General features: G+C 41.7%; 1 protein-coding gene across 9 annotated transcripts in view; it reads left to right on the top strand.

Moving 5' to 3' along the window:
• Positions 1-12,456, top strand: part of MADD (MAP kinase activating death domain) — a 95,072-nt gene that overhangs the window by 62,209 nt on the left and 20,407 nt on the right. For 6 of the 9 annotated variants that reach the window (XM_069965843.1, XM_069965844.1, XM_069965845.1 and 3 more), the window contains 4 exons: positions 5,309-5,409; positions 5,580-5,660; positions 5,779-5,937; positions 6,824-6,929. In XM_069965843.1, the coding sequence (XP_069821944.1) occupies positions 5,309-5,409; positions 5,580-5,660; positions 5,779-5,937; positions 6,824-6,929 (447 nt within the window). Of the gene's footprint in view, positions 1-2,206; positions 2,261-5,308; positions 5,410-5,579; positions 5,661-5,778; positions 5,938-6,823; positions 6,930-7,186; positions 7,250-12,456 lie in introns of all 9 variants that reach the window. The other 3 variants (XM_069965851.1, XM_069965847.1, XM_069965850.1) reach the window with 3 other exon arrangements.

Genomic DNA, 12,456 nt, shown 5'->3' with positions numbered 1-12,456 from the left:
GCACAGAGAATGCAGGGGAGAAAGGTGCTGAGAGTGGAGAAATACACAGAGAATGCAGGTGAGAAAGGTGCTGAGACTGGAGAGATGCACAGAGAATGCAGGGGAGAAAGGTGCTGAGACTGGAGAGATGCACAGAGAATGCAGGGGAGAAAGGTGCTGAGACTGGAGAGATGCACAGAGAATGCAGGGGAGAAAGGTGCTGAGACTGGAGAGATGCACAGAGAATGCAGGGGAGAAAGGTGCTGAGAGTGGAGAGATGCACAGAGAATGCAGGGGAGAAAGGTGCTGAGACTGGAGAGATGCACAGAGAATGCAGGGGAGAAAGGTGCTGAGACTGGAGAGATGCACAGAGAATGCAGGGGAGAAAGGTGCTGAGACTGGAGAGATGCACAGAGAATGCAGGGGAGAAAGGTGCTGAGACTGGAGAGATGCACAGAGAATGCAGGGGAGAAAGGTGCTGAGACTGGAGAGATACACAGAGAATGCAGGGGAGAAAGGTGCTGAGACTGGAGAGATGCACAGAGAATGCAGGGGAGAAAGGTGCTGAGACTGGGAGGATGCACAGAGAATGCAGGGGAGAGTCTTTGTGACGTATCAATATATATTTTTTAATGACAGGTACACTTTAAAACTAAAATAAGATACGGCCCTGATTAAGAGGTAATTTAATTATGGAAATAAATGTCTGGGGACTGGGCAGGATTACACCATTAGTGTTTTACACTGAGTGGCATGTTTGCTTGATACATAGTGTAATAGTGTAATATATAGTGTTTAAAGGCAATGATCAGCCAACATGAATGCTAATAACAGCGATCTGCTGCCCATTGCCCTGTGTAATAGGAGCGGAGGCAGCAGGCTACCTGGACAATCTAAAGATCGTGCGGGCAGCTCCCCATGGCCCACCCCGCTCTTGCCTGCTTGCTGTCAGTGCGTGTAATAGCACTGGCAGCGAGCGGGGAACAAGGAGCAAGCAAGCAACCTAACTGGTCAGTGCTTGCTTGCTCCCAAAATATCGGGCCCTGTAATAGGCCCTTTACTGTATGATTACACCCCATCACCTGGTATTCACTTCCATTATTAAAATCAAGATCATGTTCATCCAATTTTTAAAATTTTTTAGATTGACTACAGGTTCTCCCAGCTAAGCACTGCTCTAATATGCTATATGTGTAATAGGTTAAGGGGGTCTCATAGCCTGACCCCCACTAATCCCAAGAATCCTTATTTCATTCCCATTCATTTCAATTATGAATGTTACATTTGAGACATATTTTCTGTTGATGGAAGAACCCCATAATCCTCTGATGACATCCAGTGATGACATTTTTTTTTTTTTTTTTTTTACTTTTCTTGGGGGCGTTATACCGAAAAACCTATCAGTATGGTACCAGATGTTTCTCTCTAGTATCAGTGTGTCTGTAGTGCCTACATGTTTTTATCGAAAATATTTTTCTTGTTTCCTGTGACATGTGTCTGGGTGCATGGTAATACATGCATTGATGTATTTTTGTGTTTGGCCTTGTTGGAGGATTTTGGCTTGTGTACCACATCGTGTACTCAGCCATATAAACTTGGATCTTGGATTAGTAAACAGCACCACCCTTGTTCATGGGCTGTGTCTGGTATTGCACCTTGGTCCCATTGACTTTGAAAGAGGCTAAAGTATCAGACTAAACCCATGGACAAGTGTTTCAATCATGCCAAGGTTTTTTTTTTTAGCATATCATGTTGCTAGTAAAGGTAGTTTTTCTGTGAAAAATTCATTACGTTTTGGTTTTAACATCTTCAGTGGAACTATAAGTTCTATGTCTTAAAATGGGGCTTGGAGTGCTAGAGCCGCTAGATACGTACATGTGTGGTGAAAAATGTTGGATGCTGATGAGTATTATGGCTGCTGTGGGTTTTCTGAAAGTGGGAGTTTGTTTCTATAGATCCTATGTATATATGCCCATGTATATATACATATATAATAAATATTTATGTATACTATGTGCCTATACATAAATATAACGTATCAGCTACTAATTGTGCCCTTTCTCTCTAACACTTTCTCACCATCACACTTGTGCTCACATGTCTGTGCCCCCCGCTTTCTGTGATTTGTTGGGAGGGGACAGGTGGTCTCTGTGTCCATTTATGGCCTGTCTGATCCACATCTGACTCTTTCTGTCTTTCTCTTCTGCTTGCAATGCATCTTGGGTAGAATTGTGGAACAAGCACCGAGAAGTGAAAAAGCAAAAAGCTATGGATAAACAGAGTAAGAAACCAGAGAAACCCCCCAAACCTTTCCCAAATCTGTCAGCGGGGTGGCCACAGTGATGCATTTTAAGGGAGCACGTCCAGCATTTTGCTTTTCAGTGTAGGACAGAGGATGTTTGGCACAAGATGTATTCAATCTCATAGTACTTCGAATTGTGTTTTCTTTATTTTAGGAATCCGAGGAGCTGAAACTAGGCTGTATTTAGGCTTAAGGAATAATGCCTATAATCTCACACCATTTTTGTAGCTGGGCAATATCAAAAGTAACCTAGATATTTATGCAGCTCTAGGGGTGTTCCTAGAGTGTTTGCAGCCCTTCTCAGTATACCTCATTGTATACTCCTCTGTAATGTAGAAGACTTTGCCTGATAATAAACAGAGATGAAGAGGCTGCAAGAGGCTTTTTGAGTACAGAAAGTGACATTTTTGCGTAATAAAACCTATTACAGAGTTTCTTAAAATGGCTTGTACTTTTCAATTACACTTTAAGGCCATGTTCACACAACATACTTTTTAATGAAAAAAAGGCATTGCTTTTAATTTACACAATGGCTGTTTTTTTCCATAGTGCAATGATTTGCATTGAAGTCAATGCAGACAATAGCTATTGCTTCACGCAATGTATTGAACAATGGCCATTGTTTGCTACGGCCCTCAAAATCATGTCAGTTATTTTCGGCCGTTGTCCATAGACTTCAGTGCAATTTTTGTTTAAAACACTGGCTGTTTTGAGTGCCAAATTATGGCCATTGTTTATATGTTGTGAAAACGTAGCCCAACTCTTATCCAGATGTTGCATGGAAATCCCCAGCAAATACGCCACATGTGGATGTACCCTTACCAGCTAAAACATAAAGCCACTGTATGCGCTTGTAGATGGGTTCCATGTAGCAGAACTAACATTTTTTTCTACAAGGCAAAAGTTTATAGAATAGCAAAAGTGCAAGATTTTTTTTGCAGATTACTGTATGTGTAGCTTCTTTTAAAGTTCAAAATATGAAAAGTTTTATATGAAATCTCTTGGTTCTCTCTGATCTTGATGCTGTCCATTACATAGAGCCCCTGCTGTTCCATTTGGGACAAAAAACATTAGGAGTGATAAAGGTTTGATGCTCCCAGGCTTACACATAAGGGAAGTCTTAGTGTCACATCAGTATTAGTTGGTTATACTCTGGGCCTCGCTGGCAGATTGCTCATTGGCGAATGATTTGTTGGGGTTTCCTGTCCTGAGCTAGTATCTGTAGTGGTGAATACACTCCTCCCCTTCCCTCGCTCCCGCCATCTTCCTGTTCTAGCGCTTTTTAATCATGCTCTCACTCCTCTCTCATATCACTCAGCACCATATGAGCCCTTTACTACCAATATCACTGCTTCAGGCTACCGACCCTGAAATCTTTCCAGCGGTCACAGCTTCTTTAACTGCACTTGCATTTTAGATCCTGAAAAGAATTTTCTGAATGGAAGCAGCATCACTCTACATTGTCTACAGATATATATTTAACCCGATTCTTAAATTATTACATTGGCTTAGTGGTTAGTTACAAATTGGTTGCCCATGTGGCTAAAAAACACCAACTACAATGGATTTGTAGAATTTGTGCAAATTGAGGAGGAGTGATATACACGATCATATTATAAGTGGATTTGTGTTTAAGTTTATTCGCATTCTTATTAAAATTATTTCATCCTTTGATTTAATAGCTGTTCTAGACTAGTCCAGGGCATAAAACAAAAAATATAAATAACCTCTAAATACAAGCCTTGAGTTGGGCAACACATTTTAATGTCTGTTTCTCATGGAATTTGATAAAAAATATGCCTCATTATGCTAAAGCTGAATAACCGAGCAGCTATTCAGGAGTTTGTGAAAGCTGGATGACAAGTTTTGAAGGTTCCGGAAGTCCTGCTCACATCATATTAGTGATGTAGTGGAGATTAAAAGCTTGCTTTTAGTCCCCATTGGGCCAGTAAATGTGTGTATACTGTGAACAAAGTCGGAATTGTGTGTAATGGTATACAGTAATGCCATAACATCCCATAAAAAGTCCTTATGGATATCATGCTGTATGCCTATGCAGTTGGAAATGTATAGCCTTGTGTTGTTGGACAGAGGGCCTTAAAGCGACTCTGTACCCACAATCTGACCCCCCAAACCGCTTGTACCTTCGGATTGCTGCTTTTAATCCAATATCTGTCCGTTTGGCGGGTGATGCAGTTACTGAAATAAAAAATTACTTTTAAATTGCAGCTCCGTGCCCTACGGGCGTATCTGTGCCCTAACTTTGCACCACCCCCTCCGTCCCTGCTCCCCACCCTCCTCATCATTAGGAATGCTCCAGGCAGATTGCTTCCTATTCCTCACCTCACCACAGCACATGGGCTGGATCATTAAGACACCTGTGCAATGTTCAGACAGAAGTAAATGTTTCATTGGCATTCCTAATGATGAGGAGGGTGGGGAGCAGGGACGGAGGGGGTGGTGCAAAGTTAGGGCACAGATACGCCCGTAGGGCACGGTGCTGCAATTTTAAAATTACTTTTTTATGACAATAACTGCATCACCTGCCAAACTGACCGCAGAACAGATCTTGGATTAAAAGCAGCTATCTGAAGGTACAAGTGGTTTGGGGGTTCAGATTGTGGGTACAGAGTTGTGTTAAATGATTTGTGCCAATGATAAAGATGTCATTGCTGCAGCCATTTAAACTAAGCAGAGTCAGACAAACCCTTTAACATGATGTGAACAGGACCTAATGACAGCTATATTGGTTGCCTCCCAGTAAAAGATTGACATGTGTTCTGCAACTTAAGGACTTTATTCACTGGTGATGTGATTAGAGTTGGAATAAATAAAAATTTCAAATTTCCACTCATTGACATGTTAATATTTAGGAATGCCCAGACCTGGCCTAGAACATTCCTTTATTTAGATAGGATAATAATAATATTGTTATATACAGCTGCTTTGGCTAAGAATACTGTATCTCCCATTGGCCTCCAAATTCTATCGCTGTCTCTTTAATCCAGTGTCCTTAACGTTTTTCAGGCACTGAGCAGCCTAAACAGGTAGTAGACAGCGCTGACACCGAAGAGAAACAGTCACAAATAAGTGCGGATAGCGGCTTGAGCGTCACATCTGGATCTCAGGTAAACAATAAAATCTGCACCATGGAGGCTGTAACATAATAGGGTGCTGTGTGATTGCTTTTGCCATGCAGGAGGAGGTAGTATCTCATTGGTATTATGTGGTCTGGGGTAAGAATCCCCATGTCTCATTCGATGGGTTGTTTGTTTCTCCTTTTTGCCTCCGGAAGCAGCGGAGTGATTTGGATGGTGTCAGCTCAGGACCTGCTATTCTCATCCGAAGCAGCAGTCAGGATTCTGAAATCAGCACAGTGGTAGGATCTAAGCATGCGTCACAATTCTGTGTGAACGGGGAGGGGATTAGCTAGACCTGATTGTGGAAAGACAGAGGTAAATGCTGCATATAACAGAATGGTAAACCTTTCCTTCTAGGTTAGTAACAGCTCGGGTGAAACTCTGGGAGCAGATAGTGATCTCAGCAGCAACGCAGGAGACACTTTGGGGGGACCAGGGGGAGGGCGGCTTTCAGGATCCAGAGGCGCTGTATCTGACAGTGAAATTCAGATGAGCTCTCTTACCGGGGCCATATTTGTAAGTACTTTATTATATGGTTAATTTTGTGTAAATTTCCACCCTTTTAGGATTTGTAGAATACAGTTTCTATTTTTCAGTGGTCTAGATTGTATTGCTTTTATTTGATTGTCCCTTTATTTATATGCCACAGTGGAGGGTCCCCCCTCTTGGATAGACTTTTTTTTTTTTTTTTTTAGATTTCCCTCTTTTCTGAAGAAGTAGTTGCAGCAGCCATGTGCATTATTACAATACAGCCTATTCATGTTATGATGCTCCATTTATTACTACATTTTACCTGTAGTGACACTGCAGGGAAAATACATGGCCATCAACATAATTCCCTGATGCATTTTGAGACAGTAAAGTGTTCGACCTCTTTAGTTTTTAAGGATTTCCCACAAAATGTCCTCATCTATTATATTCTCAGGATTCTGTGTACCCCCCATTTGAGTGGAGCTGCTGTTAGACATGCACTGGCTGCTTTATTCAATTCTATAGACTGGACAGAAGGGTATAGCATTCAGCCATCTTTGTCCAGCCCATAATATTGAATGAAGAAGCAGCACATATACTTAACTTCTGTTCTAGTCAAATGAGGGGGTGAAATGGTCTGATGGGATCTAAGTGGTTGGACCAGCACTGGCTGTCAGACACCCCTCCCTTTTCCCCCAGATGATTATCTTTTGTGGAAAAACACCTTTAAGAAGCATGTTAAAATCACTTGTTTCATGATACACCAGCAATGGTGCTTTTAGGTATAATAATAATATAATAATAATAATAATAATAATTTTTATTTATATAACGCCAACAGATTCCGCAGCACTTTACAATTCTGGAGTTACATACATAAAGTTACATATTTCTTAATGATTATTTTCTTCTTTTGTTACTGGCGCAACAGGGGAAGCCACAGATGTTGCGCCCTGGAGAAAGGGATAGCAGTGCCAGCCCAGGGCGCCCGCCACAAGACATCAGTCAGCGCATTTACCTGTATGAAGGCCTTTTGGGTAAGGCTCTACCTGTGTGTTGTATCCATATGTTCTTCACAAGTGACTTTCACAGGCTGTGTCAGTAACCTATGCAGCCAGTGCATGAGGCACCCTATGGCTCATACCTCACTGTTCTTAGTGAACTAGGAGATTGAATAATAAATCATCCCAGGGAAATGATGCAGGTGAAAAATGCATTTTAACCCCTGCTTGCTCTTCTCTCTCTTTTCCTCTTCTCATGCTGCATTATGCTGTGCGCTGGCCTCTTTGTACAGGAAGAGATAAGGGTTCAGTCTGGGACCAGCTTGAAGATGCAGCGATGGAGACCTTCTCTCTGAGTAATAAAACTTGCCAGTCCTGATAGATGCCTTGGCGTTCATGAGTGTTTGTGATCTTTGCATGCTGCTGTTCTCTTCTTGGCCTTGTGCTTCCCTGTTCCAAAAGTTTTAATTGGCATTTTGTTAGCATATGTATTTACTTTATGATCAGGGTCTTGCCATAAGAGGACCCCCATTCCTGAGAACAATGTGGCCACAGTGCAGGTATAAAGCCGCACTCCCTCCAAGTTTTCAGGTCGGCCTCACTGCACTTCCCTGTTTTGTTTTGATAATACCCCTTTAAATGCTGTGGTAGATCTGTGCAGCCTTCAGCAGACGTTGCTGTATATTTATATAGTCTGTAGCCAGAAGGGAACATTTGTGTGTCTATAGCTCTGGTGAACTGCATTCTAAAGTTCATCTAGTGAGGCGCGTGTGATATTAGTTGGCTGCATGATTTGGTTGTTTAGCTCATTTTAAATTATGGACATGTACTTTCTTTCCTGGGTTTCCTAGCACATGCTGGTCTACCACTCTTAGGCGGCATTCACACTTTGCGTGAAGTTGTCCATGCGCTTGGATCTGTGCACAGGGACAAATTTATAGCCCATAGCTTTGTATTGGCCATTCACATGTTAATTGTTTTCACGGATCTCTAATCCGTTCCATTTAAAAATAGGACATGTCATAACTCGAAACGGAAGCACAGATCTGATTCTACATAGAAATCAATGAGAGCCGTGTTTTTCTCGGATGTACACGGATGTGACATCCGTGTTTGTCCGTGAAAAACACGGATGTGATGTAATCAATGTAATTTAAAATGCTTTAAAACAGATCAGTAAAAAAAACAGACACTGATGCAAAATAGATGACAAAACTGACTTTTTTGCATGGATCACGGAGGTAGTTAGCAGACCACAATCACAGACCAGGAAAACCACTGAACATGTGAATGCAGCCTAAAGGGTCTTTACACGGGTTGATTATCGTGCAAAAAATTGTTGAATTGTTCGAACGTAAGAAATAATCTTCTGGTGTAAACACTGCTATGATCAAACTACAAATGAAAATTAGCAGGGCTTACCCATATCTTGTAGGGCACACGTTCTGGGCTCAGTTATTGCACGTGCTCTTAGGCTGGGTTCACACTGCATTTTCCTGTCCATTTCACATCTTATGTTTTGAGTACGTTTAATTTTAACTTGAAGAAAAATGTGGTCAACCATGTTCTTGTGTGTGTCAAAAAAAAGATTCATTTTGATTTTTTTTTTTTTTTTATTTAAATTTAAAAATATATTTTTAATTGAATAATTTTATAGCCCCAGTCCCCATATAAAGATTGCTAACTAATTCCTTAGTAACAGTGACAGACACATTCCCAGCCCCCAATGTAAGTGACGGCTATATCAGATGTAAAGGTTTCGTATTTGTCATGGTACAGAGGTCACTAGATACGCTATGGGACATTCCTAAAGAGATGCATTATTCAATAGGAGAATCTAAGTAACTGGTTTTACTTTAGTAGTAAGCTGATCTGGATGATGAGGAAAGCCAGTAAGGTTAGATAAAGGAGTGCAATAAATTAAATCTAAAAAATAGCTTTTATTAATTTAAAGTTAAAATTTAGGTTACAAAAAATAGACCAGACAATTTAATAAGATAGGTATCCTAGGTGAAATATATCTTACCACTCAACGGTGACTGCTGAGTAGATGGTACCGGAGCGATAGTGGACCATACGGGATGCGTAATCGTCCTGAACCCCAATGGATTCCACGATGAGCGGCTGAGATCCTCTGGTATAGGGAAATGGAGGACAAAAAATGGGGTGCACACTGTGTAGGAGATAGGACAGCCGATCCCTGACACTGTCCTATTGCACCCTAAAAGTACTGTCCCTCCAGACAGAGCTCTCGCCCTAATAAGGGCGACTCCGCCACACTCGCTCCTAGGGTCCCTAGTTAAACCCTAATACTCACTGGTGGCTGTGTCCCAATGCATTTCATCTCCCGTTAGGGGAATCATCAGGGGATCTAATGAAAAAAGTGCCACGTACAAAACAACAAAAAAGGGTAGAAGCTGCACGTGTGGTGCCGGCTACGCGTATGGCGTTCCCCTATTGATACACAAGACATGCTGGTTTATATGTACAAAACTCCGCCCAGAAAAGGTTGCGGCTACACACCTGATGCAAATCCGTCTCCACCTGGACATCCTAAAGATCGCGCTCTGACATGCTCAACCCCCGCTGTCACAGTCATGTATTATCTAGTATTTCCGGGTCCGAAGAGCATCACGGTCACGTGAGCCTTCGCATCATAGTTACGTGTGCGTCATGTGATCGCCCGTTTTGGTCACATGTCCGCTGGTCATTCAGTGCACGTCACAGTGGGCTAGTGTAAAGCTGGAACGCACAACCACGTCACCTGAGACGCACATCAATACTGACCAATCGGCCGACAGCACAAACACTAGTATGCTATGTTTAACAGGTACATATGAATGGTATATACTATGTGTAGCATTGATCCCAATGTAAACGCAGTGTCCTCACATACTGTGATCTACCATATGAATCCAATGAAGGCTAGAGATGACGCTATTCCCAATGTCATCACAGTGTCATAACAGAGGGTATAATACTGCCGTATCATATCAAAATATCTATGACAATTCCTGCTACAGTGTAAATTTACACTGACAGTGAGTAGCAGGAAAAAACTTTCATAGCGGCAGCCCATATCTAGTACAACCACGGAGGGCAGTAAACAGACAAAGATGAGACATGTGTCTCATACGATATGTTTCACAGCGGATATAGTATATGCATATCCAAAGCGCGATAAAAGTAGGATAGGGGATAAACGGACGTGTGTGATTTAAACAAAAAATAATATTATGTGATAGGCACTTTTTTCATTAGATCCCCTGATGATTCCCCTAACGGGAGATGAAATGCATTGGGACACAGCCACCAGTGAGTATTAGGGTTTAACTAGGGACCCTAGGAGCGAGTGTGGCGGAGTCGCCCTTATTAGGGCGAGAGCTCTGTCTGGAGGGACAGTACTTTTAGGGTGCAATAGGACAGTGTCAGGGATCGGCTGTCCTATCTCCTACACAGTGTGCACCCCATTTTTTGTCCTCCATTTCCCTATACCAGAGGATCTCAGCCGCTCATCGTGGAATCCATTGGGGTTCAGGACGATTACGCATCCCGTATGGTCCACTATCGCTCCGGTACCATCTACTCAGCAGTCACCGTTGAGTGGTAAGATATATTTCACCTAGGATACCTATCTTATTAAATTGTCTGGTCTATTTTTTGTAACCTAAATTTTAACTTTAAATTAATAAAAGCTATTTTTTAGATTTAATTTATTGCACTCCACTATTTGTATTATTAGCTATCTATTAGTGTGAGTTTCGTCTGTGATATATTTTTTGGATTTATAAAGGTTAGATAAAGGTGGCAACATACATTTTCCATTTTACTGTGAGTGAAGTCAACCATGAGGTGTCACTGGTAAAATAAAGTATACTTTGGAATAAAGCATGTTCTCATTCACTTACAGACTATTTGATTCATTGAAGTCAGTGGGACAGCAAGAGCATTTGTAGGTTTTCTCAGTCCCCTTGACTTAAATGGAAAGATGGAGAAAACTCCATTTGATAACATCAAGTAGCCAAACTTTAGCAGAAGAAAGAAAACTATAGTGCCTTCCAGCAATCATCTGGAAATTAGTGCGAAAAGACAGCGGAGGCACTTGTCAAAAAAACAGCAAGTATTTAGGCTGACATTTAGAGAACAATGGAGAAAATGTCTTACGGGTTTTAGAAAACACTATTCACTTAAAGGAATATTCTGACTTGGAAGTTCAAGCCTGGCACATATACTCACCTACCTGATACTATACCTACCTGATTGGCTGAGTACATGCCAATACTGAACACAGCAATCACTGGCCTCCACACTAGTCTGCATGAGAATACCAGGAACAGTAGTTGACTGCAGTGTCTTTGGGGCTTTAGGAGGGGCAAGTCACTTAGGGAAGTTAACAGTGGCAGCGGCTAGGCCTGGAGTTTTGTTGCCGGACTTCACAAGCAGAGAACAATGAGTATGCTGTATTTTTCTTATTTTATGACCCTTACAGTCTGTATTGTTTTCTCTCAGACATCCCTTTTAAAGCTAAAGCTCACATTATTTTCCAGTGTAAATTGCATGTGTGTGTTAAGTACATCTGTATCTCATTGCCCTACTTATCATGTACTGAATCACACACGCCTAACAGATCATTGCCATCCAGAGCTGCATGTCCAATTTTGTTTGTATGCTTAAAGTGAATGTACCACATAAATGCATATATATATTATGTTTTCTATATAACCTTATTAGCACTACAGCGCAGATTTTTCCTGTATAGTTTTTTTTTTTTTAAATCTGCGGGCTGGTTCCCTATGCTTTAGCTCTTATATACATATTCTGGTGCACTGGAGGTGGGCCCAGAGCCTCAAGTGCATAGGTATTTCTGCTCCTGGTTAGCCTGTGTTCCCCTAGCCCAGGCTTCTGTGTCGGCTCTGGCCCCAGTCTGGCTCTGCGTGTTATCTCGTGCTGCATAAGAGCTCCATCATCAGAGAGGGCCGGAGGTGACACAGAAGCCGGAGCTAGGGGAACCCAGAAGGTGTGCATCACCAGGAGCGGACATACCTATACACTGGAGGCTCTGGGCCTGCCTCCAGGGCACCAAAAGACCGCATAGCATATGTATAACACTGCAAAAATATCGGGGAACCGGGCCATAGATTAAAAGAAGGACCAGACAGGCAGAATCAGCACTGCAGCACTGACAAGGTCGTAAGCAAAATTCAGTATGATCATTTATGTGGTACATTTGCTTTAAACGTGTAAGAGACACTGAAGGGAGCTTGGTGTGGTGAATTGTAGTTATGCGTGGTGTATTCTTTAGAAAATGGAAAACATTACTTTCCTACAATGCAGTGCTGCACAGACAATACGTTTACAGACACTTTTTTTTGTGGCAGTTTTTTTTTGTCCCAAAGTCAGAGGTGAATCCAAAAGTAAATGGAGAAATATAAAGGAAGGACTGTTACTTCTCCTACCTTCTCACTCCTCACTTCTCCTGCTTCTGGTTTAAAAACTGAATTAAAAACTGCCACAAAATGCTGTGTGTTAGTAATCAGATAAAAAAAAATGTCTATTGATTTTA

Source organism: Dendropsophus ebraccatus, chromosome 4, assembly GCF_027789765.1.
Source record: "Dendropsophus ebraccatus isolate aDenEbr1 chromosome 4, aDenEbr1.pat, whole genome shotgun sequence".
In the NCBI taxonomy this organism is placed as follows: domain Eukaryota; kingdom Metazoa; phylum Chordata; class Amphibia; order Anura; family Hylidae; genus Dendropsophus; species Dendropsophus ebraccatus.
Note: the sequence above shows the minus strand (reverse complement) of the source record. Positions and strands in the feature narration are given on the sequence as shown.